Source organism: Leptonotus elevatus, chromosome 2, assembly GCF_054856555.1.
Source record: "Leptonotus elevatus isolate MCC_2025b chromosome 2, RoL_Lele_1.0, whole genome shotgun sequence".
NCBI lineage: Eukaryota > Metazoa > Chordata > Actinopteri > Syngnathiformes > Syngnathidae > Leptonotus > Leptonotus elevatus.
This window is the reverse complement of record NC_141240.1, coordinates 40,149,818-40,175,999: the sequence shown is the minus strand read 5'-3', so window position 1 is coordinate 40,175,999 and position 26,182 is coordinate 40,149,818. Positions and strand designations below refer to the sequence as shown.

The window sequence follows — 26,182 nt, the reverse complement described above, 5'->3', positions numbered from 1 at the left end:
GTGCCCAATCCTCAGTCTAAGTTTTGATGAACACAACAAACCCTCTGCCCTTGTGGACGCCGTGACCGGGAGCGCTTACGTGCACAAGTTGCTCTTGTGCGTCGTACTCCGTGCTGCAGCCCTCCCAGTGGCAGTTGGACTCATTCGCCACTTCCGGCTCTGCTTTGCACTCGTCGCGGTCCACGTCCACCTTAAGCTCCAATGCGGCGCTGTGATGATTCTGCGATGGCGCGCTCATTTTGTTCATCTGTGGGCGGGGCAACGATGATATTGAATCGCCGTGCAGATTGATTGTGTTTCATTCCACAACATGCGCGCATGTGACAGCTTTTTTTGCTTTACGGTGACCGACAAGCAGCGGCAATCACTGACGTTCTCAAAGCCTGTGCTGGCCAAAACACTATCAAGGCTTACGTTTGCCAACGGTTTTGTCTTCATTTGACATGTCTTTAGCAGCACTATAACATTGTGTCGTAAGTTTTAAGGCTTTCTTATGCCACAAAAAGGATTTACGACACCCAAAGGTGCCATAATCGATCAGGAATAACTTGCGGAATTCTAGTTAAGGCAAGCTATTTTAAACTAACTAACTAAGTAAAAGGAAAAACCTTTATGCAGTAAGAAGCGGAAGTTTAGTCCAACCTGAATTTGCTGCCGTCAAAACGGGATACGTTCAGAATTTTTGGTGTGACGTCCTGTGTTCGGTGATGCAGAGCACACCGCCCTCCCAATCGTTTCTAAATCTTTGTTATTAACCAATCAGCAGCTCATGCTTGAACTGTTTCCATCTGTACCTCTTGACGGGATGCGCTCTGGGTCTCCGGCACTCTGAATAACCCAACGGCACATTTCAACAACAATCTGAGTTTTTAAACGGTCGTGCGCGGTCAGAGCGTATTTCTGAACGCACCCACAATTAGGGAACGCTGATTTTGAGTGGTCTTGGTTTGTCTTGTCTTTAGTAAAATAAATTTCCCCAAAATGCGACCGTCTGAAAAATATGGTACCTCAAATAGATGGAAAAAAAATGTCCTCCTTTCTACAAATATCTGAAGTTTTGTCAAACCTCCAGAACATTTTGGTCAGTCTGGCTCTTCATTGATGAGCCACCGCACATGCACGTGCGGTCGTGCACGTGCGGTCGTGCATGTGAACATGCTGACTGCAGCGTGTTTGTGTCTGGCCCGGGCGGCCGATCTTCATCAATTGTGGTGGCCCCAAGACGCCTGCGCGCGGCGCCGCGCTCATGCATCACGCACCAACTTGCCTCGCCGTCCACGAGCAGGCGGGAATTTGTCACGGAACCAAAAGAAAAAAAAATCCTCACATGACGGCGAAACCGCTGGCCAATATTTCATGGAAATGAAGTACACTGGCACAGTTTACACCATCCCGGGAGAGCGGGGCTGTTGTGGGGGGTGTAATGAGGGTGCGGGGCGACGCAAAGCTCTTGTGGCGCATGTGGACTTTTTTCCAAATCTGAAATGTGTTTCACGAGGAGGTCATCATCGGCGTTGGATGTGTACTCACCAGTGAACTCGGTGCCTGGGATTCGGGCTTAACCTTTGACCTCTTGGTGATGACGGGGTCAACTGTGCGGTGGATGGCTGATTCTCCGCAGTGGTTCTGAAGAGAACAACCGCATTTAGGAGGCTTTCAAAGACGCTGTGTGTGCAAAAATCAACGTGCGAAAGACCTTTCAATGTCAACGCTCAATCAGGTTGAAATAAGTTGGCAAGTTTTTAAACACTCATTATTATTATTATTTTTTTTTTTTTAAATCGACTTCATTTTTTTCATTAAATCTGTTATTGTCCTTGCTTTCAATGATGCTGTGCCAAAATATATTTGGTCGTCCAATTCACATGCGGAGGCACTTTGGATCAACCCAAACACGACTGCTGATTGCAATGCATGATGGAACCCGCCTCCATAACCAAATGATACATCCTAAGTTGGCTGTTAAGACTTTTCATTAATGGACGAATTAATCCCCACAACAATTGCTCATTTTATTGTTTATTAATTCAATAGAGCTAAATAGAAATGATGCTTTTCTATGTTTCATGCGTTTACAAATTCAAACTGTATTTTCTCGGTGCAAAGGTGCGCGCGCATGCTGAAAGGTTACTTGGCACAGCTGATCGTCATCTTGTCATTATCATCCCTGAACTGTCAATCAGGGAGCGCACAGCCCCGCCGGTATGTCACCGTTTATGAACGCGCATGCCATGCTATTTTTGTTTTGCATATGTATTTTTTAGAAGCATTTAACGTTGCGTTTTTTATGTCGGTTAACATTAATGGATATTAACCGCACGTCGTGGACGCTCCAGGACGAGGACGCGTGCGTTTGCCACGCGATCGATCGCGTGGCAAACATAGTCAATTATTGTAACAGTGGGTTTTGTTTGGCTGTTGCTTGCATTGAGAAGTGTTCCGTGTGAGACTTGAATGCATAGCCGTGCGTTTGTTTGACTTACTGACGGGCAAGGGAGGGCCGTTGTGCGGCAGTCTTGCGGGGCATTGTGGGTTGTGTAGTTTTATTGTATTTCAGACGCAATGAACTGCAACGTGTACAGTGCGTTTATTTGCATAATTAGAATAGAACATTATATCATTGTGATATTGTTTTTTTTTTGTCAGTTTTGTTCCAGGTTTATAACCTGCGGTCCTTTGTTCAATAAACAAACAAAGACGAACGCGAGTTCTAACGACGTGCTGCGCCCTTTCGTAATAGTAGTTAACCTAAAGAGTTTACTTGGGATGGCAGGTCAGTGCTGTGGGCGGGCGCCGACAGCGAGGGGAAGCCCAGGCCCGGCTGGCAACCGGGGTAGGCGGCCGCCGGCTGGATGAGTGGCGGAGTGTGGCCCAAAGCGAGCAGCTGCTGGTAGGCCACGGGGCTGATGGGATGAGGAAAGGCCAAGGATGATGGGCTGCGGTTGCAAACGCCACATAGTCACTCACATCAGTCATCCAAGCGGCATAAGCGCTTCATCCGCAGTTCGAGCGAAGTTGAAGCGCGCTTGAAATGTGTTTAAATCGTCGCTGAACATCACAGATTTTTCGTCTATCGAAAAAGGTAACCAAGCGCCATTCCGGTACCTGAGTCCTCCGACCGACAGGTGTCCGTACGAGCCGCCGGCAAGTGAGCCGGACCGGGAGTTGTTGATGTACGCCACCAGCGAGCTCGGCGATGTGCGGATCATCGAAGGAAGGTCTAAGCTGGCGTCGGCCAGCGCTGAGATGGACAGCGTCCTCTTCCTGCTCAGCCTGGGCGTCAGTCGCGACACTGTGGACGCGAAGGTCGGAAGCATTTCTATCCTCTCGATTGGCTCATGCATGTTTTATGCCTGTCAGACATTTTGTGGCCATGCACAGGAAATGCTAACTTTATGGCCAGGTCTCTGTATTGGACAGTTGGGTAAGCAAAGAATGTCATGTCTACCACTAAACTCATTTGCTCACAAAAACGTATAAAAACGTTCTATTTTAAATATTGACTGGTCCCCCAAAAGGTATTGATGCGTTTTTTATGTTTTTTTTATGCTAGAGCATTACAGAAGGTTTGATGCAGCCTCTGACCTGAAGAGGTCGCTTAAAGCAATGGTAGTTATTCCAAAAACGGCCAGCAGGTGGTAGCAGAGTATAAGAGATCACCCATGTTGCAACAAGCTCTTTTCCCCACTGTTTTCACCAGGAATGTGAATATTGAGGAAACTTAGCTATATTGTATTGCTCATTGCTGCAAAACGGAAACGGATACAAATACAAATTCCTGATGAAAGAAGAGACTCTACTCTTTCTTTCGGTAGCTTGCATGTTTTTATAGCAATAGAAGACAATATTCTGTTGGCCTTGCAAAATCACTCAAAACCCAGTAAACCAGCTGGGAGCGAAGGCGGTTGCGTCATTGAAAATGGCTGGGAGCCAAAGAGTTAATGATATTTTTGTGAAGTCTTGCTGTGTGACCTACCGTCATCTAACTTTGCATTGCCGCTGCAACAAAAAGTCTGACTATATCCTCATTAGGATTCACACGTAGCTAATTGCTAATTCCACATAAATTACCTCCGATAAGATAAGGCAGAGACAGGCTCGCCGCGCCATGTTTAATGAGGCCAATTTACGAAGAATTGATTCCAACCCCAAGGAAATGAGAGCGATGAGGTTGATTTTGAAGGCTAAAAAACACCTGATCTACTAGCGAGCATGCTAAACCTGCGTTTTGAAATAAATGTCAAGTCTCACCATCAATAGGGGTCACGTAGTCAGGCAGGTGGGCCCCTGCGGCTAGCCCCGCCCCCTGCATGAGCAGCTCTCCGTAGGAGCTGTGGTGGCTCGCCATCAGCTGGTAATACTCCCTGGTCAGACTCACCCCAGTCGGAGAAGGTGAAGGGAGCCCAAACAGGCCGCCATCTTTGAAATGGTCGTGTGCCACTGAGGAGAAAGAGACAAATTCACGTCAATTAGCCACATTCCGTCGCGCAGTCCCTCCTAGAGTACTTCTGGACTCCAAGCTGACCTTCATGCCGTGCTTCCTGTTTGTTTTCCCTCAACTAGCCTAGCATGCTTCCACCTGGTTTTGGCTCCTCTATTTTACTTTAAATTTGTCCGACATTAACTATGACAGAATGCAGAAGAAGATTTATGTCCACTGCTGCCTTCCAATCTTGCATTGTGATTCCAGGCAGCCTGCAAATCACCTTTCCGTGAACAAATTGCAGCAGGTTTTTACGCGGGACCCCGTTTCTTACCTTTCACTGGACACGCTGCGCTAAAACACACTCGTGCTAGGTCAAAGTTCAAGTTGGTCCGACTTACAGTGAGTTGGGCTCAGGCCTCTGGCTGCTGATATCATTGACAGCGTGGGGCCGCCGTGCACGGGGCGCAGGTAGTGCTCCATGTGAGGGTTGACGTACAGGTGCGGCGGGCTGAAGGGCGAATCGCCGCTCGCCATGGACGCAGGAGAGAGGCGGATCAGGGAGATATCGGGGATGACGGGCCCGCCTGGCAAACTTATGGGCCTGGGATGGAAACGGTTCGATCAGCATCATATGAATTGATCGTTATCGATCACAAGTGCTCCTGAACTAGGAATGACACAGTCTACTTGTCTTTTACTTTTACTGTTTGCGGAACTTGTGCATCATTTTTAATAGAGGCTTCCTTTTGTGACCAAATTGATGGATGTGTGTGAGAGCGTTTCAGTAGTAGTAGCTGTGCCTGTGAGAGCATCTCTACTGGGATGTGCTCTGAGAGCATTTCAATCGTGTATTGGTGTGTTTCAGTAGTTTGTGAGAGAGGATCTCAATAGTGTTTAGTCCCCCTGAGAGCACTTCACTCGTGTGCATTACAGCATTTCAATAGTGTGTGTGAGTGTCACAATAATGCATATAAGAGTGTTTCAGTGATGTGTGTGAAAACGTTTTAGTAGTGTGTGAGAGCATTTTAATAGTGTGGTTAAAGTGTTTCAGTGAGTCTTTGAGTTATTTGTGTATTTCAATACTGTGTGTGAGTTTTAGTAGAGTGTATGAGACCATTTTAACAGTGTGCATGGAAGTATTTCAGTCGGCCGTGAATTTCAGTAGTACATGTGAGACCGTTGCCGTAGTGTGTGTGAGTTTCAGTAGTACATGCGAAAACATTTTAGTATCTCAATAATGTGCGAGCTTTAGTGCGAACTTAGTGTTCGTGAAAGTGTTTTAGTAGTGTGAGTTTCAGTAGTGTGTGTGTAAGAGTGTTTCAATAGGTGTGAGAGTGTTTAAACAAATGCATAAGAGCATTTCAATAGTGTGTGTGGCAGTGTTTCAGTAGTGTGTGAGTGTTGCAGTTATGTGTGAGAGTGTTTCAATAGCCATATGAGAGCACTTGAATTGGGTGTGTGAGCAGTTTAGTAGGTGTGAGCATTTCAGTAGTGCATGTGAGATTGTTTCAATAGAGTGTGAGAGCGTTTAAAAATGGGCATAAGAGCATTTCAGTAGTGTGTATAGTGTGTGAGAGTATTAAGTAGACTGTGAGAGTGTTTCAATAGCAATGTGAGAGCATTTAAATTGTGCGTGAGAGTGTTTTAGTAGTGTGTGAGCATTTCAGTAGTGCATGTGAGAGCATTTCAATTGCGTGTGAGAGTGTTTCAATGAGATGATATGAGAGGCAATCATGAATTATGTCCTGGCCTGCCTCTCATACAACGAAGGTAACAGAATGACACGTGCTCGCCAAAAGGGACAAAACGAGGGACGTTTAATGAGATGAGTGAGGTTTGAGAGCCGTTTGCTTCCAGTGTCGGCTCACAGTGATGAGTGTGCTGGCGCTCGGGTGTCATGTTCGACAATCAAGGAGCAGAAGACCCCTGACGGTGCCACGGGCGCCAACAAAGTGCCAACAACTGGTAACAAAGTGCCACGCCGGGCCACAAATGACACAACAATTCATTTCGTGCTCAATGTGGCTGTAATTAGGTGAATTTGGCACTGGCAGTGGGCGGGACAGCGAGATCAAGGTCTTGATGAATGAGGGCTCCACTGTCAACATCAAATCACATTAATCAAGGTGGCCGAGTCTGAGGACAGGCGTAAAAAAACCTCCAACCACCCCCCCAAGCATCTCCCCCACCCCACACGGAACGAGACCGCGTGATAAATGGCTCCACCGTTGCCAGGCGCAAAAACATTGCAATGGCGGAGCGCTCCATCCATCCATTTTATACACCGCTTATCCTCACTTGGGTCGCGGGCGAGCCGGAGCCCAACATGGCCGATTTCGGGCGAGAGGGTTTCATACCTCGAGTGTCCGCTCACCTGTGCAAGGCGTGGACGGTGTGCGGCTCGTAGTGGTACGAGTGGCATCCTTCATGATGTCGCGTATCCATGGCGATGGGCTTGTGGAAAGATGAGAAGATATGCGGGCCAACTGTAAAAGATGTCAAATGTGAAGAAATATATGAAAAAGTTGGCACAGTAATTAATGAATGATCAAAGTGGGACCAAGATTTAACAGAAGCAGAATTTGGATTCGCAACTGATGGGCTGATTGGTGTGAAGTTTTTTTGCTTTTTACGAAAGCATTGGCTTGTTTTTACCGACTGATGATGGATTGGGAGCAACAGAACACTTGTGTATAGATTTGCTTTCCTCATCTGGTTTGTAGCGCTAAACTTGTTTCTGCTTTCAGCCTGCACGCTGTTTGCTGAAAACGGCAACTTGGATGAATAGAACCGTGTCCTGGGATCAACTTTTTGGGAATGATTAGTGACCTCACATTCTGATTCATATTACATTTGTGAAATATGAGTTATGGAGCAAAATCCAGTTGTTTTGATCCATCTCAGGAGGCGGCCATTTTGCCACTTGCTGTCTCCTGAAGATGACATCACAGTTGCTCAGGACTCAGGCAATGACTAATTACAGCTCACCTGTTTTCTGAAACTGCTCTGTGATTGGTTGTTAGCTGAGACCTGAGCAACTGTGACGCAATTTTCCCTTGACAGCAAGTGGCAAAATGGCTGCCTTCTGATATTGATAAAAACTGCTGTTTTTTGCCGCTTAACTCATATTCCACTAACTAAATATGAACCAAAATAGAGTAGAACATATTACTATCAAAAAAAAATTGGGGGACTTCCCCTATTCTGTATCTGTGTCTAAAGCTTAAAGTCGACTAAGGGCTAATCCCGTGTATTTATTTAGCATCTTGTCTTCCAATGAGCCAATTTACACGAAGCGCGCCGCATCTGAAAGATTTGCATTTGTTGGCATAAAATGGTCATTTTGCAGTGCTTTCCCCATTTTTTTCCCCCAGAACTATATATATACAGTTGGGCATATACTAGAAGGGTGACTTGGGACTTTGCAGCGTGGAGGTCATGGTCATGGATCATTATCTGTTCTCGTGTAATTGTCGTGGGGTTTGCGGACCTCCAGATCTCCGCAAGTCAGCATTCGTGGTCCATCCCTCTCACTCTGCACCAGTGACAAGTTGACAGACTGACCGCTCCCCAAACGGCCACGCAAATATCCTCTTGACTCCACCCGCTAAGACGAGGCATCTGTGTTGGTTGATCACGCCTGCACTTTTTGCAGCGTGGAGCATCCTGGACGAAGCACAAGAAGGTCTTTCCATCCTTTTTCCACCTAACACGTTGAAAAGTTACTGCACTGTGGCGCGAGCCGTTGAGGGGAGTATGTAAGGTAAACACTTGTAACCTTAGCTTAGCTTTTCCTCCAAGGACCACCCATTGGAGCGGCGTGGTCTCCTCCTTCCATCACCGAGACGTTTCCATTGTTGTGCCGCCCCAGGAGGGACAAAATGTGAGCACTCGTGAGAACTGGAGAGGCTGGCTTACCTGATGAACCCCCACCGGAACCCCCGCGCCAACCCCCTCCCAACCCAGCCGCTCGGCCCGCTTAGGCTCCACCTATTAATCTTGGCTTGATAGCGTTTGTTTTTCATCCTCACAGCCCACATTCGAGCTCCACTTCTTGGATTCGTGTAAAAAAAGTAAAGTACGTCCGTCAACGCAAAGTAAACACAAATATTTCATTCATTCATCAACACACATTTTTCACCGGACTAAAACTAGACTAGACTAGACTAAAAAGCTTGTTAACTCATTTGCTCTCAAAAACGTATAAATACGTCCTATTTAAAATATTACCGTGCTCCCAAAGACGTATTTATATATATATATATATATATATTTTTTTAATGCTAGAGCATACAGAAGGCTTTGATGCAGCCAAGCAATGGTAGTTATTACAAAAACAGCCAGTAGGGGGCAGCAGAGTATAAGAGATCAACCAGGGCTATGTTGCAAAAGCTCTTTTTCCCCTCACTGTTTTAAACAGATTTGTGAATAATGATGAAACTTAGCTATATTCTTACGCTAATTGCTGCAAAACGGAAACATATAGAAACATAAATTTTTTCCTGATGAAAGAAGAGACTCTAGTCCATGTTTTTAGAACAATAGAACACAATATTCTGTGGGCCTTGCAAAGTCAGTCCAAATCCAGTAAAACAGCCCGGAGCGAAGGGGGTTGCTTCAGTGAAAATGGCTGTGAGTCAATGAGTTAATAAAAACTGGACTAAAATCTATGAAAATTTTAGTTCATGAACAAAAGCGAGATGACAATTATATGATTTTGTCAAATCTTGTCTCTGGCAATCCGTCACTGTGACACTGTTGTCATGTGACACACGACACACACCCTCTCAAATCTGCAGCTAGCAAGTGCAACATGCACAAACACATGGGACAGACAGGAGGTGGATTCACGGTGAAAGGTTAGAAAAAAAAGTCAATTATACTTGTAATGTAACATTAATCCAATGGCCGTTCAAACAATAATGTTATCCGACCGCTAACTAATGCTAGCTAATTTACTAGCTCGTAGCATGGAGCCATACTAGCCACTTGTTGACATACTGTAATTGTGTCAAGTTGTTTTTCATCAAAAATATGAGAGAACATTTTATGTGAAATAGTTTTAGATCCGAAATGTTCAACATAATCTGATGACAAAAAACAGGGGTAAAATGATTTTCCATGTCTAAAATGAGACTAACAGTTTTTGTTAACTAAAAAAGTAGACAAATAAAATTGTTTTCTTGGACTAAAATGCTAGATTTGTACTAAAAATGGGTTGAGGTTTACTAACTATGTTAGAATCTAACACGCATGATTGAAACTGGACTAAAAATTGAGACTACATTTCAAAATGGCGGCTATAAATAACACTAGTAGTTTCCCTTTCGGTTCCAAATTCTCAGAAGGGTCCTAATGGGTCATAAAATGAAAACCGTGCCACTGATAACCCCCTCATGACTTGGCTGAAAGTAGCGAGGCCACACGGCTGATGTCTTCCTCTGCCGGTGTGTGTTGTTGTTTGTGTAATTTAGCTACTTAGAAGCGTGCATATGTTGAAAGAGTGATTGCGGCGTGCCGTAATCACCTCCAGCGCGGCAGATTGATGACCGGCGGCCTTAATAGCGCTGCTTAACACACAGGTTTGTCTAGATTAAGTAATTACCTCATCATCCCGTACGCGGCGTGATAAAGGGACGCCTGCGTGCTGGGGAACGAGAGCGATAATTAAAATCGCATCAATTAAATGGCGCTTGTGGGCTTGTCATGCTGCTCCCCAGCTAACATCCATATTAGCCCACTGGCACCCACGCCGGGGGGGCGCCTGGGATTATGGAAAGTGACTCCAATGTGCCATCTTGAAATTAAACAAAGACCCAGTTCTTATGCTCGGGGAGGCGAGCGGCGCTAAGAATAACGCCTGAAGGTTCTTTTGTGAGCGGTTGCCGCAAAATGGCGCTCTCGTGACTGATGTTGACAAATTACCTTTGACCTGGAATGATAAATCTTTTTCCCTCCTGTCAGTCGGACTCAAAGCAGAGCATGATCCAAGTACAGAACGAAGGCTTTTTATTCATTTCATTTCAGGAACTGGACTTGAACTCAACATGGCGACGCCCACAATGACTTGCCCCCCCCCAAAAAAAGGAAAATCGATTGGCCTTGTGACTGAAATGAGAGCATCACTTTATTATTTATTTATTTCACTCCTCGCTTGGCCTGGTTTGGTGGCTAATTAGCTCCAGCTAACGCCACCAACAGCCACAAGACAAAGCACATCAGCACAACAATTAGTCTGAAGGCGCTAATGGCTTCCTGCGCAGGTGCAAGCGCACGCAACAACTTTCACAATCGGCCACCGTCCATAAAACTATTTACGTCACCCTCGTCCCTTTTTTCTCTCTATGCTGTTTATAGCCGTCCTGGCTGAGCTGTGGAAACCCGAGTGTGTCAGTGTGTGTCTTGCCTTTAATTAATTAATTAATTAATTATGTAATTAATTTTTGACTATTCTTGTAGGCTTTTCTATGGAAGAGGATTAGTGTCAGTGAAGAGGAAACAAAAGGTTGGCAGGATTCTGACTTTATTCTCAGAATTCTGACTTTCTGACTTCCGCCCACAATTCGTACGTAGCTCACGTCACAAAGTCAGAATTCTCACTTTAAATTCTGAATTCTAACTTTAAAGTCAGATTTCTTAGAATAAAGAGAAAATCCTGCCACCCCTTTTTTTTCTTCTCTCCACTGGCCCTAATCTTTTCCCTATACTTTTCCTTACCATTACTATGTTTTTTTCCTCTCTGTGCTTTCTTGGAAAAGCCGAAGGGTTTCGTGCTTTTTCGAACTGTTCCCACTTCCTTCCATCTTGTCTAAGCCCCCATTTGTAATCATAATAGTCCAATCTACTAAAACATAATGAGCAAACTAGCTTTTCTACATCTTGTTTAAAAAAAAAAAAAAGTTTGATTCTGGCGTTGTTCTTTCGGTGTTAATGAGTAAACTTGGTCACAGCTTTTAGTTGGCTTCTAAAATCCAAGTGCAAGTCGATCACACCGAGATTTCTCGGAATTGATTTGTGGTTGTCGCGCATCTTGCGCGTGCAAGGTGAGTGGAGGCGGGGCCAGGCCGCGTTGAGAGGCGTGTTGGCGATAAGAAGGATAAGATTTGGCCAGTTATTGATGACGGCAAGCTGCAAGTGGAGGCTGGCGCTGCCGGAAGCACTCGGGGTGAGGAAGGGGCGATCGGGCCTCTGGCAGAGAAAAATGTGCATGGTCAAAAGAGACGACCACTTATCTTACGGCCGGGGACGGCAGAAGACGGAGAATAATGGCCCCTTGTCCAGGGGTCGCCGGGACGAAAAGTAAAGCCAACATTAATGAGCGGCTGCAGCAGGTCCATCATAAACAAAATGCATTCGTTTTTTTAAGAGTATGTTGAAACACTGTCATTTTTAGTTTTTTTTTTTTTTTAGAAAACAAAAAAAATAAAAAATAAAATAATATATAAATATATAAAAAATAAATTAAATAAATAATAATAATAAATAACTAAAAATAGAAAACACTGATTTTATATTTATTCTATATTACCTATATTATATAATTTATTCTTCCACTTTGTGCGCCAAAGTGCAGGAATTACATCAACAAATAATTTATTCAGAACGTATTTGGTAGTAACAAAAATGCTTGGGGGAAGTAAAAATATGCAGTTCAATTAGAAAATGTAGTGAACTAAACGTTTAAAGTTGCCAGAAATGTAAATATGAAGCAAAGTGCAGATAGGTTGATTTTTGCAGACGATGATAATTATGACAGTAATTAATGGAGGCCCTATAAAGGAGAAATCAACCACCAAAAAAACTATTGACAATAATATGGTCTATGCAGCCCAAATAGATTAGTTGTCAAATCCAGCAGTTTTTATCAATATCAGAAGGCGGCCATTTTGCTACTTGCCGTCGAGTGAAAATGACATTGCAGTTAAAATCAGGTCTCAGGTAACAACCAATCACAGCTCAGCTTCAGAAAACAGGTGAGCTCTGATTGGTTGTTGCCCGAGGCCTGAGCAACTGTGATGTCATCTTCAGTCGACAGCAAGTGGCAAAATGGCCGCCTCCTGAGATGGATCAAAACAACTGGATTTTACTCCATAACTCATATTTCACAAATGTAATATTAATCAGAATGTGAGGTCACATGCAACAAGAAACGTTTAAGGTTGACTTTCTTTTTAATGGTGTTTGCTAACATTTTCTTAGTTTATTTTCGCCTTTTCTAGGTTTTGCTATCCGCTCGCCGGCCCAGTCCCTATCCACTGTCTTCACTTTGAAGCAAGCTGGACTGGCCCAAACGCTGGGGATTGTGGGTAAACAACAGCGAACTTGGGTCACTCCAGCTTTCCTGCCTGGTTGAAAGCGCAACCGAATCAGGAGGCTCGCGGCGCGGGTCCCGTGTTGGTGTTAGCCAACACGAGCACCCGGGTCCATTCTAATTGACTCAGAGCGCCGCATCTCCACTTTTTAAACAAAGTGACTCTCGCTTGAGCTTCATTACACGCACCCCATTTCCATAGGCCTCTGGGACCGAGACCCGGGCCGCTCCCGTGGAATAAATGAGCGCTCCATGATAAATGGTTCTATTAGCAATCCAGATTGTTAAACTGTGATATAACAGATCGGAGCGGCAAGCGGGGGTCCATTCATTTTCCTCCCCTCTTGCACACGTTTCCATGTGTAAATAAGGTATAAAAAGTGGGCATTAGTCGCCTTCTGCGATGGAGAGGAAATTGTTCCAAATAAATAACCCGGCCCGCGAATATAAAACAGCCGACACGGAGGCTTCGAGGTGGGCAAGACGTAGGTAGCGCCCCTCCTCCATAAAAGCGGCTGCCGTATATTAGTTTGGGCCTCAAGGACCTCGGCCTGTCTGGCTGCGTGTTCACTTATCAGGCGCCGCCTGGCGAGACCGACAATAATGCAGAGAAATGCCGTAAGTAATTACTCTGTCAGCTGCTATCTGATTGGCTGCGGCCGGTGTGCTTGGGATGTTGTTCGCTTCAAATTAAAGCACCAAAGGAGGACGTTCAGCGGAGGGCTTTTATTGTGAAGCGCTTCTTCTCAAACTTGGTTGGCCAAGTATTGGATTGCAAAAAGTAAGACGCTGCACTCAAAATGGGGGGTTGTTGGGGAAATACTTCTTCTTCTTCTTCTTCTTCCAGATGTGGCGTTGATGTGTGAGATTTTGATTGATGAGGGGAAATGTATTAGTCTTCAGTTGACATTGAGCCACTGGCTCAACTGATTGCATTGGAGCGCCAAGAAAACATTTTGGAGGACCTCTGCTATGCAAAGAGTTGCCAGGCAGCACTCGTTTAAAAGTGGATGATGATGATGATGATGTCGCAATAATACAAAAAGTCTGTTGTGAGAGACGACTCGTCCTTCTCTTTCATCGACTAAAAATGTTAACCATGTGACTATATTAAGACACCTTTCGTATGATCCGGTTTTAAAGTGGAAGTCAACCTTAAACATTTCTTGACAATAATATCTTATATGTGACATCACTAGTCTAAACATGACATTCTGATTAATATTACATTAGTGTAGTTATGAAACTAAATCCAGCCATTTTTATCCATCGCAGGGGGCGGCCATTTTTGCCACTTGCTGTCGCCTGAAGATGACATCACAGTTGCTCAGTGCTCAGGCAACGACTAATCACAGCTCACCTGTTTTCTGAAGCTGCGTTGTGATTGGTTATTACCTGAGATCTGAGCAACATTGAGGTCATCTTCAGTCGACAGCTAGTGGCAAAATGGCCGCCCCCTGAGATGGATAGGAATGGCTCAGTTTTGCTTCATAACTCGTATTCCACAAATGTAATATTAATCAGTGTTTAGACTCGTGGGGCTGTATAGAACATATGATTGTTTTTTGTGGTTGACTTCCACTTTAAAATTAGCTGGCGAGTGCCTACTGTTTAATAGACATGAATAAATAAATACAGCAGCGATAGGCAACTGCCGCTCAAGGGAATTGCGACACACTCAGAGTGGCCCCTTGATTCATTTTCTGAAAAATACATATTCTGTTTTTTTTTTTTTTTGTTACAAACCCAAAATATATATTTTTTTAAACACACACAGAATGATTCAATAGTGGTGTCCAGGAATAATTTGGGAAATTTGGGGAAAACTGATAGAAAAAAAAAAAAGAAGTTTTTTGTGTGTGTGCAAGTTTGCAAATCTGCCGCTGCTGAAATGCGAATATCGTCACTGTCCTAAAACATATATTTATATACATTATTCTAATAAAAAAAAAAATGTCATTAATTTTTTTTACATTTTTATATTTATGGGATAACACTGAATGCAGGCAGCCCAAAAATGTAAAACAAAAATAAAAATAAACGGACATACATATTTTTCATAGGGCAGCGACGATATGCAGTGGTCGACTGTAGTTTTAAGTTGTAATACCACCATTCACCACTAGATGGCAAAAATTGTTTAGTTTACATCAGCTTTTATACTAAAACGTGAGTACATCTAATCATTTTTAACGGATTCAGAATGACATTTGGAATGACAAGTTTCAGAGTCAGAGAAGGGTTTCAAAGCAGGGTCACAATGTATAACAATAACTATAAAATGTCTGACCTCAATTTTCAAAGTAGGGTTTTAATTTAGGGTTGGGGTTTCAAAGTAGGGTTACAGAGCGGGGTTAGGTTCAGAGAAGGGTCACAATTTATAACTGACTGAATTATAGGTTGCAAAAATTAAACTGTCACAATGTGTGACCTGTGTTTTAAAAGTAGGGTTTCAAATTAGGGTTTTAAACTATGGTTGAAGGTTCGAAAAGTAGGATTTTATGCTATGGTTAGGATTTCAAATTAGGGTTTCTGATTAGCGTTTGAAACTATGGTTGGGGTTTTAAATTAGGGAAAGAGTTCCAAATGGGGGTTTTAAACGCTAGTGTTTGGGTTTGCAAGTACGGTTTCAGAGTAGGAGTAGGGTTTCAAACAAGGGTCACAAGTTTTCAAAGTCAGCTTCCAAATAACGGTTTGAAATCATGGCTTGTGGCTTTATGGCTCCTTTTCTAACGTGATTTCTTTAACGTTTCCATGAATGAATTGTATTGTCCTGAAAATAAAGCCACGCGTCGCTCCCCTTTCGTTCAGTATTGTTGTTATTGATATTATCAATATTTGAATTGATCGTCCCACAGCAATTGTGAAAGTGTCCTCCCGTCTAAGTGGTTCCTGGCCACCAAAGATTTGAGAACCTCGGTCAGAGAACACGTCAAAACACTTGGAAACACCTGCCTCTCAAACAGTTCATCATTCCAGTGAGCGCACGGTTTCTGCGTGGGTGTCACATGACCTTCGGAATACCACAGGCAACATGGCTGCCCCCGGCGTTGGCCTCGTTGAAATATTCAACAAGGTCGTGTCCATCTTGGCTTGTAAAAGCGCCACTTGGTTCCTCGCAGAACAGAACCGCTGGTTTCCACGTCAAATATGGCGTGACCGTTGACGCCGCGGTGTTCATAATGTTGTGGTGTTGTTACAGTCCACCATTGCTCGCCTCCTGACAGAACAAATCACCAGCATGCTATCATGGAAGCACGACACGTATAAAGATATTTTTTTAGCGAGGAGTATTGTTCAGAGGAAACAACTTGCAAATTTGCGCAAAAAAACAACTCACTCGAATGTTTGTGCCAATACTTTTTGTTGGGGTTTTCAAATAAGGAGATAGTAATTATTGTTAAGCATTTGCACTTTGAAGTGTTGGGCACAGCCAGTGACGAAGACGCTTTGCTTTGTGAAGGTCCACATCCTTAGGATCAAGCATTTAAGTTCATTTGTTAAAATGAATATTTACTTGTACATTTATGTTTCCACAATTATTATTTCCACATTCACACATTTTTTTTGTGTGTACAAGTAGCTGAGTTAATGTGTCGAATCTGCTGCTCTCCGTCATTCATCTGCATTTACCTCAAGTATGCTAGCGTCTCATTGGTTAGTGTTTGGTCAGCTGATAAAGGATCAGGAAGTGTTGTCGCTCTCGCTGCCGTGCGTATATGACGAGCAAAGTTTTAAGAAGAAATCCATCTCCGTCCTGCCTTTTCATTTTATAGAGTGTTCCATTAACCGCCAACAAATCCTTACGTTAGCTCCTGGTGGACTAAAGCCAGTACTTCATCCAGACTCGAGCTACGCTACGTGTATTTCTCGCAAGTTTCTGATTTTTTTTTTTTCTCGCAAATTTGCCACTTTTTTGTCACTAATTTGTCACTTTATAAAATTGAAAATTTGCTAGTTTTTTTCTCGGAATATTACTCCCCCTCTAAAAAAAATATATATTTATACATGCCCATGATACGGCGTCGTACATAAGCACTTGTCACACGTCCTGAAAGACACCCTGATGCATCATGGGAGTCTATCTTTATCGTCACACAGTCACCACCTCGTTAAGGGTACGCTTTAGTTTTTGCGTTGGTCTTTGCTTGGCTTTCATCGCGCGTGCATGCGAATCTTTAAATCATGACTGGATCGCTCGTCAGTCCTTGAGTTCTCCAACCCAAACACTCACCTGTCTTCTCTCGCTGCGTTGCCTATTGATCAGCGCTTACACGCTTTTAAGGCCAGCATTGGTCATTAGTCATGCACTTTCACGGCGCAGCTTCTTCACCACTCCTGACTTGCGAGGCCACAAGCGTTTCATTCATCTTTTTGATATGCATATTTGATTATTTCATCATCCCGCCCACCAAAGCCGCTCAAAGGCAACGTTGACGGCGCTCCCCTCAAAGTTGAAAGCTACCTCGCGTCTCGAGTGGCTTCTTTAGGAGGTCTCCAAAAGCGCTGCCGTCCATTTTGTCTTTCTTCTCGTCAGCGCCAGTTGCCGTCATGGCCCAGCATCTGAAAGACACAAACGCGAGAGGACCGTTTAGCAGTCAGCGCGCGGCAAGCACACGAAGGGCCCAGTTTTGGTTCCCAGTCGAATTCTAAGTGTGTGCATGGGTGGGGTTTTCTTTCTTTTCCTATTTTGCTTGACTAGCGCCGATAGAACAGGGCTTTTTGCAACATTTTGGGACGGAACACAGCCGACTCCCAAACGATCAAAGCGGCTCCCTTCATTCTTGCGGAAACACACAGTGCTTCACATTGCGAAAGCAGAAATACGCTTGTTGGGGTGTGCGCATGAGATCGGCGCGGTCTGAGTTCGTGGAAGTTAACGGAAAACATTTCTTGACAATAATATGGTATCTGTGACCTCACTAGTCTAAACATGACATTCTGATGAATATTACAATTTGTGGAATATGAGTTATGAAGCAAAAGCCAGACATTTTTATCCATCTCAAGGGGCGGCCATTTTGCCACTTGTCGTCGACTAAAGATGACATCACAGTTGCTCAGGGCCCAGGCAACGACCAATCACAGCTGACATGTTTTCTGAAGCTGAGCTGTGATTGGTTGTTACCTGAGATCCGAGCAACATTGATCTCATCTTCACTCGACGGCAAGTGGCAAAATGGCCGCCCCCTGAGATGGATAAAAACGGTTGGATTTTTCTGCTTAACTTATATTCCACTAATGCAATATTAACCAGAACACCATATTTAGACGAGTAGGGCTGCTGGAACATATGATTGTCCAAAAACATTTTTGGGGTTGATTTCCACTTTAAAATTAGCTGGCGAGTGCCTACTGTTTATTACAAATGAATAAATAAATACAACAGGAATGGACAACTGCCGTTTAAGGGAACTGCGACACACACCGAGTGGCCCCTTGATTTATTTTCAGAATAAAAAAAAAATCACGTTTTCTGAAGCTGAGCTGTGATTGGTCGTTACCTGGCACCTGAGCAACATTGATGTCATCTTCACTCTTAAACTGTTGGAGACTGCCTCGCACCCCCGATCATCATCTGTGCGTGACCCCAGCACGAGGGCGTGCTATAGAATAAGCCATGGGCTACCAAATTCACAAACGCGCATCTCGCCCGGCCGATTCCCGGCACAAAAATGAAATTGCGCCCGTTTTTGCGCCAAGCACACTTTCTTCCAAAATAAGGCCCACTAAGGGAGGCCAATCATTAGATGTGTTGATTTCAAAATGTCGCATTCTTATGCAGCTCTGACTTGACTTAATCGTTTAATCTTGCAGCATTTGCTTGGTTCTTTCTTCTTCTTTCTTCCTCTTCTGCTTTCTTCTCTCTTTTTTTCTTCTCTCCTCCTTTCTTCTTATTTCTTCTTCTTTCTTTTTTTTCTTCTTCCATCAAACTCCTTTAGTCATTCTTTCTTTCTTCTTCTTCTTGCTTCTTTCTTCTTCTATCATCCTCTTTTTTTACCGCCCTGGGCTGGATGAGCTATGTCAGAAAAGTCCCAGGACTGGATCTCCATTTTGAATCCGAACCATGGATCCACCTTGAACTGAATACCAGAACAGTCGCAGTACCAATGTTAGCATTATTGTGAGCAATTCTTTTTTTTTTTTTTTTAACCGTTTTAGGTCATATAAAAAAAGAAAATAATACATCCATGACTAATGATTAAAAAAAAAAAAAAAAAAAAGAAGCATGTTGAGTAATTTACAAATGGATTCCTTAAATGTAAGACCTGGCATTCTGATGATGTCATCATAATGCTGTCATCGACATCGTCTAACTGATACAGTGATGAGCTCATCAGATTTGGTTTGTCTTTCATTGTTGTCACTGATTACAATGAAAACTTCTAATAACTCACACTCCTTTTCAACATAGAATCACAATATGTCCTTTATTATCATGTTATTAATTTCATTTGCTCTAATTGTAGATCCAGATGACTGCAAGCTGCTTCTTGCACAACCGTGGCTGTTTTCACCGTGTACTGTGGAGGCCGGGAAAAAACACCAGCTGTGAGTGGCGCGCGCGCACACGCGCGCACACACAAATATGCATGCCCACATTAACAACGATCCCGCCAGCGCGCAATTGCAGATCCGGATTACAAATCAAATCAGATGAGATCGGGCCGGGGAAATAATAATGAATTTCAACGTTGAATTATGAACAGCGCTCTTGTCACCCTAACAAACGAGCGTGCGTCTCAGCCCAAAAGGTCACAGCGCAGTAGAGTAAAATCTCTGTCAATTCCTCGCCGGCGCACCCCTCCACAAGGGCCACTTGCTGGAATTTATGGTCGGGCCCGCCACCTATTCTCCTTTGAATAATAGCGGTCCCGTAAAAGAAGCCCGAGTCTAAAATAGACTGCGGCTTGGAAGGATGCGAGTGGTTTATTGCGTGTGCGGCTGGTGTGCAAATAAAGGCGAGCGGACGACGTTGAAATTTATTGGAACAATCAAACATCATCTGACGTCCTGTTCAGACCTGCTTGTGGTTCTGCTCACTTGGGCAATTTTCACATTTAATGTACTTTCAAAAAAAACAAAAAACCTTTTTCATCAATTTGTCATCCTCAGCTTGATAGTGCCAATGGGATCGTATAAAACATATTTGAGTGTTTAGTGTTTTAGAAAAGGTTGAGCATCAATGGCAGAGCCCCCCCCCCCCAAAAAAAAGAAAGGCTAAGAACCACACGGCAAAGGTAACTTGGCCCGTTTAGCAACGAGCCATTTGTAATATTTTGGTAAATGCTTTGGCGCTCCGGTCGCATCCCAATTCCCAATACATGCAGATGAGAGACGGACGTATGCTGAAAAAGCTGAACAGCCAGCAGGAAGCAGAAAACCTTGCACGGGTTTTTCCAAACAATCCGTGTTTGTTACATCAAAGTGTTACACGTCGATTATGTAGCTCCTTTTTGACAAATTCATTTGGTAATCTAAACGTTAATTATGACAGCGATTCTCACGAGTACCAGTAGTGGTACGCAGGGTCCCTCTAGTGGGGTGTGCATACTCTACTATAAAGGGAAGATAAAAGCTGACAGATGCAGTCAGAGTAAAACAGTCAGGGCTCTTCGTACTCATCTGGGCATTTATGGAGCATGCATGAGGTAGAAAAAAAAATATTTAATATGACCTTTTTGCACCTTTAAATAAAAATAAAATGTACATTTCAAACAATAAATACATTTTTTAATCAAAGTACGGTTCAGTTGTATTTAACTTTTAAATACAATTTTCCTTCTTTTTAAATGTCCGTGTTATTTTTAAGCGCATTGTTCATGTTCAAACTGTTCATAATTTCACAGTGGCTTACAATAATAACTATACTTTTTATGTATAAAAACAATAAAAACACTTGGGCCTACTCATTGCGCTAGTGCTTGGAGGGCTAAATATTTGTTTTATTGTTGAAAGTTTGAGAAGTCATGTGGAGTGCGTCTGTCATTATTATTATTATTATCACCCACCAACCCTTTCCGATTAAAAGTTAGGAGCGTTTTAATACACTTTACATGTCACAAAGTAAAAAGTGTCATCAGTGAAGTTGCTGCTGCTTTTTTACTTCACTTGTGGGAAAACAAACGTGCGAATTGGAGACTAATACGTTATTGTTAGCCGCAGCATGTTAGCTTGCGTGCTAGCTACTTTAATGCTAGAAACGGAACACAATGTATCTGCACTTTTTACTTTGCCAAAATGGGCTTCAGATTTTCCGTGACTTACTGATTAATTAGGATCCGGATTGATAAAGATTTGGAGGTCTTATTAGATGAACACAGCAACAACAAAAAAAAGGGACATCAGCGACATGGAAAATCTAAAACATCTAAAACACACGCGCACGTATACACACTCGCTCTCTCTTAGGATAAACGTATTCTATATTGTTTCCGTTGTTATTATTAGATTATTTAGCAATTTTTTTGGTAATCATTTCATAACATTAGCTAAACTATGAGAATTTAACATATTGCTTTGGTAGCATATGACCCCCCCCCCACCCCACCACCACCCCCCCTCCCCCGCCTCTCTCTCTCAGTACCAGCACTATGCAACATGATAAAAATAAATAAATAAGAACATTTGCATACAGATAATAATTAGGCCGATTTGTATTAGTATTTTTTGTATTTAGGTAAATCTCAGTCTGTACTTTTTTTTTTTTTACTTGACTAAAGGAGTTAAATTGGTACTTCTACTTTTACAATTCTGTGCTTGTGTACAAGTACATTCTGTGAGTACTTTTGCCACCACATTACTGGATTCCATGTTTGTTTTTTTGACAGCGCAGACACCGTTTCTCTGGTGCATGTTCACCAGTAATCAGAAGTTGCACGGCCGACCACGTGGAGATGGCGACCATTCCTCGGACTCTCCCCTTCATAATACTGCACTAATTGCAGGTACGCATATGCACACGTGCTGCATGTTTTGTCTTAATATGGCAAACGCATCAAAGCTCCTCTAAGAGGGCGGCAGGAAGCAGAACGGGAGAAAAAGAGAAGCTTCCCAAGATGTCTTCAGAATTCCGGGCAAATCTTTTGCTCCTGATATATTAGTGCATGCGGAGGTTTAAAATGCGTCTTTGGATCACGTGAGATGGTTTGGCTTGATGGCTCACGGGTTGCAAGTGCGTGACAAGCAAGTGAAGGCGCCCGGGGTGGCCATCACACATTTGAGAACACCCGCCTCGTCCCCCCACACGTCACTCTGAACTCATGTGAACGGCCCTCTTCATTTGTTCGCATCCTTTGACCCCCCGTGGAAGGTCAAAGAATGTTTTCGACTTCACATTCCACATGTGGACTCGTCAGCGGCATCGTGTTTGCAGCTCTCTCACCCCCAAGCCACATCTTCATTAAGACAACATTTAGAATCATCCGCCCATTTTCTATAGCGCTTATTATCTACATTAGGCGTGCTGGAGTCCATCCCAGCTGACTTCAGGTGCGAGTCAAACAGACAATTTAGAGTCTTCAATTAACCGACCATGTTTGTTTTTTTGGAACGTGCAAAGCCCACACGGGGAGCCAGAATTTGAACCTCCAACCTCTGAACTGTAAAGCAGAATTGCTCACCACTAACTCACAGATCCACACATTTTTGAATTGTACTGTATTTATTATGCTGTATTTATTTCAAAATCAATTCACTCCTCACACTCAAATAACGTGTTCGTTAAACAATCCATCAAGTGTATATTTGAGCTCAAACCAGTAACAGTTTGATGTTAATTAGATGGCAAAGTAAACATGCACATATACAAAATTATAGCAAATGCATTATTATTATTATTATTATTATTATTGATTCAACAATGACAAAACTGTTCCTATTTGTCTTACATTTCTGATGGATTTGCGTTGTCAGTGTGACATGCAGGCAGTTCCCACGACTCACCCAGTCTCCCGGTGTTCTTCTCCCGGCAATGAAATCTCCGGTTCGAACCGCGTAGAAGTCAAACTTTGCCGCTCAGCGCAAGTAGAAAAAGCTCACGACGAGCGTACGGAGTCTTCCGAGTGGATCCAGAAGTTCGGTGTACTTCGGCGCAAACGGGATCGGACTTTTCGGCTGCAGAGCTCGCAACTCCTCCAAGTAGATCCGCGAAACTTTTTTTTTTTTCTTTTTTTGGGTGGCGAAGCGGCGAGCTGGAGACTCAATTGCGCGCTGCTTGTAAACGAAACCCCATCATGCCCCCCGCCCCAAAACCTCCAAGCCCCCCCAGTCCCTCCTGTTTGGATGTCATCAATAACCAATCACCGTGCAGACGTCATAAGGAGGAGATGTGGCAGAAAAACTCTCAAGTTAAGTCAACCATTCATCTTTGTATTAACAATTACAATTTATGCTCTTGAGAAAAAGGAAATGTTGATTCAATGTTTTTCAAGCATGAGCAAAAAAATGTTTTAGATGAACTGAAATAAATTCAGAGGACCAAAGTGTAATGTTGTAGTTCATATTGCTAGTTGCTTTGATTATTATCATTATCACGTGCATAACATGTGTTTTAAATTGAATCAATTCTGCAACTACAATAACTCATTTAAGTTGACTAATTGAAAATGTAAAAAAAAAAAAAAAGCGGCAGGTTAGAAATTCATCAGTTGTGAATTGATAATATACAGTCAAAGATAATCAGCTGTTGAGTATTTTTTATTTTTTTTATTTCCCCAGTCAATCGTTTTTTCTACATTTGGCTGGTTATGGACGCGTAAATTCAAATATTAAGTCGAATTGGCTTCAGGTTGGCTGGCCTTCATCTCAATAAAACACTGACGCTCAGCGGCTGAAATGGTGTACTGCAACTAACGAAAAAATAAATAAAAAAGGTGCTTGTTCACGGAAATGCTGACCTCTAGTGGAAAAATGATAGTACCACATAACCACAATTAGTTTATTCATCCTAACAGTTGTCCAGTGAAAGCTTTTCCTATTTACCTCTAGTTTATTTATTTTATACATTTGAAGTTTACAGCCCCCCCCCTTGCTCTCTGAAATAATTTGACAACAGAGTGTGAATTTATGGATCCTATTCAGTGAAATAATGAACATAAATCAAGCAAGTGTTTGAATTTTATGCTACCTTGTGCACAAGGTGCTTGGCAATGACGCGATCTGCAGCTGCCAACTCAAAGTTCATGATGATGAAACCAGCAGTCAAATGAAATGAAAATTAGACGCAATCATAAATTTTTTTTTAAAAAAAAAAGCCCATGTGGAAATAATCGGACTTTCAGGCAGTAATAGCAGGCAATGTCGGCTTTTTTTTTCTTTTCTTTTTTTTTTTTTTAATTCCCACAAGCACCATCTGAGACTGATGACTTCTCCAGAGACACCTCGGCCACCAGACAAGCTTTTATGTTAACTCACAATATGGAGCGCCTTATACGATACGTGCATGTAGACACACTCGTCCATTTTCTAGGTTCGTTCGTGTTGCTGAATGCGCTTTCTAGACTTTTCATGATGTGAGTCACATGTCCTGGGTTCATGCTACATGTCGGTCACATGATAGTTTCGGATTGTGGGCCAATGTTGGTCACGTGTTATATGTTCTGGGGTCATGGTTAAATCCACGTTCGGGGCAAATGTCGGTTACATGTTCTGAATGTATGTTGGTTATGTTATGTTACAAGGTCATGTTCTAGGCCCATGTGAGCTACAGTGGCTATCAAAAGTATACACACCCCTTTGCAAATGTTTTTGTGATGTAAAAAAAAATAATGAGACCAAGATCAATCATTTCAAAACTTTTTCCACCATCAATGTGGTCTATAATCGAACCAGGTATGATGTATTTATTTAATTCATTAACGGGGGCTTTTTGAGGTGGAAGTAAAAAATACACGAGTGGGATTATGTGGTTGAACAAATGTCAAGGTGGAGGGAATTATGAACTGTAAAACAACATTTTCTTATTTGTTTATGTTTACTTAACCTCTCCAATATATATATATATTTTTTAAATTGACTTGGTTATAAAAGTTATAGGCCACATTCATAGTGGACAAAATGTCTCTTCTTCCCCCCCCCCCCTCCTTTTTTCTACCTGACATTTGACCAAGGGTGTGTGGACTTTTTCTAGCCACTGTGAATGTCACATGATCTTGGCTCCTTCATGTTCGTTCCACATTGCGGCTGACTATTCTACCTTTAACACATGTGCCTCCTTCCATCTCATGTGGTCTGTTTTGGTCGTCAGAAAACATATGTTAGACAACCCTTTGACCTTTAATATCCGCAAAGTTTATTTGGTCGACGCCCCCCCCCCCCCCTCCTCGCTCCCACCTCTTTCTGCTGCAATGCGTATTAAATCAGATATGTCGGATTCAGGGACATTTAACCCCGCGTGCCGGTATTTTCCTCAGTGGATGGCGTCTCCTCGGTGTTTGCTTTGACTGTGCGGCCGCGCCTACTCGCCATCTCGTGTGGCTCACGAATTGGGTCCGATGTTGAGCCTCAGCTTGGTTCTGTTCCGTCACCAACCACTGGAGGGAGCTTGTTCATCCTGTTCCCTTTTTGTGCGTTTTGGGCTGTCGAGCCAGATTTACGATGATTCTTAAACAATGACTGATACATTGTGTTTACTTGGAACAGATTCGCTGTCGTTTTTGCGCGATCTTCTCAGATTGCAGCACAATTGATAACTGTTGTAAAAAGTGGGGAAGACTTTTATATTTTCATTGATTTTTAGTTTTGAACAAATATTGATCACATGGATTTTTCCAATTGATTGATTGATCAAATCTAGCTACGATGAGGCTAGCGACATTGATGAATTTAAAATGGGACGATGTTGGCCATGGGTATGACACGGAATACTGGAGGTTTAAAGTAAGTTATTTTAAACTAAAAACGGTTACGCTTCCATTGTGTTGACGTGCCAGTGTAGGTTCGGTTCTTCGATACGTATATAAGTGCGCTCCTTTGACCATTTTGATCAAGTTCGATTTTTCATTTCTTGGACGATGACGGGTCATTCGGTGGCTAATATCGATATGAATAGTGTGCAGATCTTTGGAGTGAATCTGAGCACGAGGGGTGTCAAAATGAGTGCATTAATTTTGCGTTAATTTAAAGTTACTTTAACGCCACACATTTTTTTTAACGCGCAGTTATAGACCGCCCCTTACTTGGACAGCCTGTATTGGGGGGGTTGCAGCAATAAATATAAAAATGCATACATTTGTGGAGACTGGGGTCAAGTTGTATTTTCCAATTTTAAAAATGTGCAGAATTTCACCAGTTACTTCATGTTAAAGATTAGATAGCTTTTAATATGAAAAGAAAAATGCACTGAGCTGTCACCAACATCAACACAAATCAATATTACACTCGTTTTTTTTTTACAGTACAGTACATCTTTGTAATGTAACTTAATTTTATGAATTATTATGAAA

The 26,182-nt window shown here is 42.8% G+C and overlaps 1 protein-coding gene across 1 annotated transcript in view; it reads right to left on the bottom strand.

The window, feature by feature from the left end:
* LOC147180009 (transcription activator GLI2-like) overlaps nucleotides 1–22,819 on the bottom strand; it is a 28,352-nt gene extending 5,533 nt beyond the window's left edge. Inside the window, exons 1-9 of the mRNA XM_086069010.1 lie at nucleotides 22,683–22,819; nucleotides 17,203–17,300; nucleotides 6,801–6,912; nucleotides 4,825–5,027; nucleotides 4,252–4,440; nucleotides 3,106–3,292; nucleotides 2,762–2,936; nucleotides 1,531–1,626; nucleotides 80–247 (exon numbers count right to left, since the gene is read on the bottom strand). Of these exons, the coding sequence (XP_085925136.1) occupies nucleotides 80–247; nucleotides 1,531–1,626; nucleotides 2,762–2,936; nucleotides 3,106–3,292; nucleotides 4,252–4,440; nucleotides 4,825–5,027; nucleotides 6,801–6,912; nucleotides 17,203–17,290 (1,218 nt within the window). The 5' untranslated portion in view covers nucleotides 17,291–17,300; nucleotides 22,683–22,819. The remainder of the gene's footprint in view (nucleotides 1–79; nucleotides 248–1,530; nucleotides 1,627–2,761; nucleotides 2,937–3,105; nucleotides 3,293–4,251; nucleotides 4,441–4,824; nucleotides 5,028–6,800; nucleotides 6,913–17,202; nucleotides 17,301–22,682) is intronic.
* Between the last annotated feature and the right edge of the window lie 3,363 nt (nucleotides 22,820–26,182).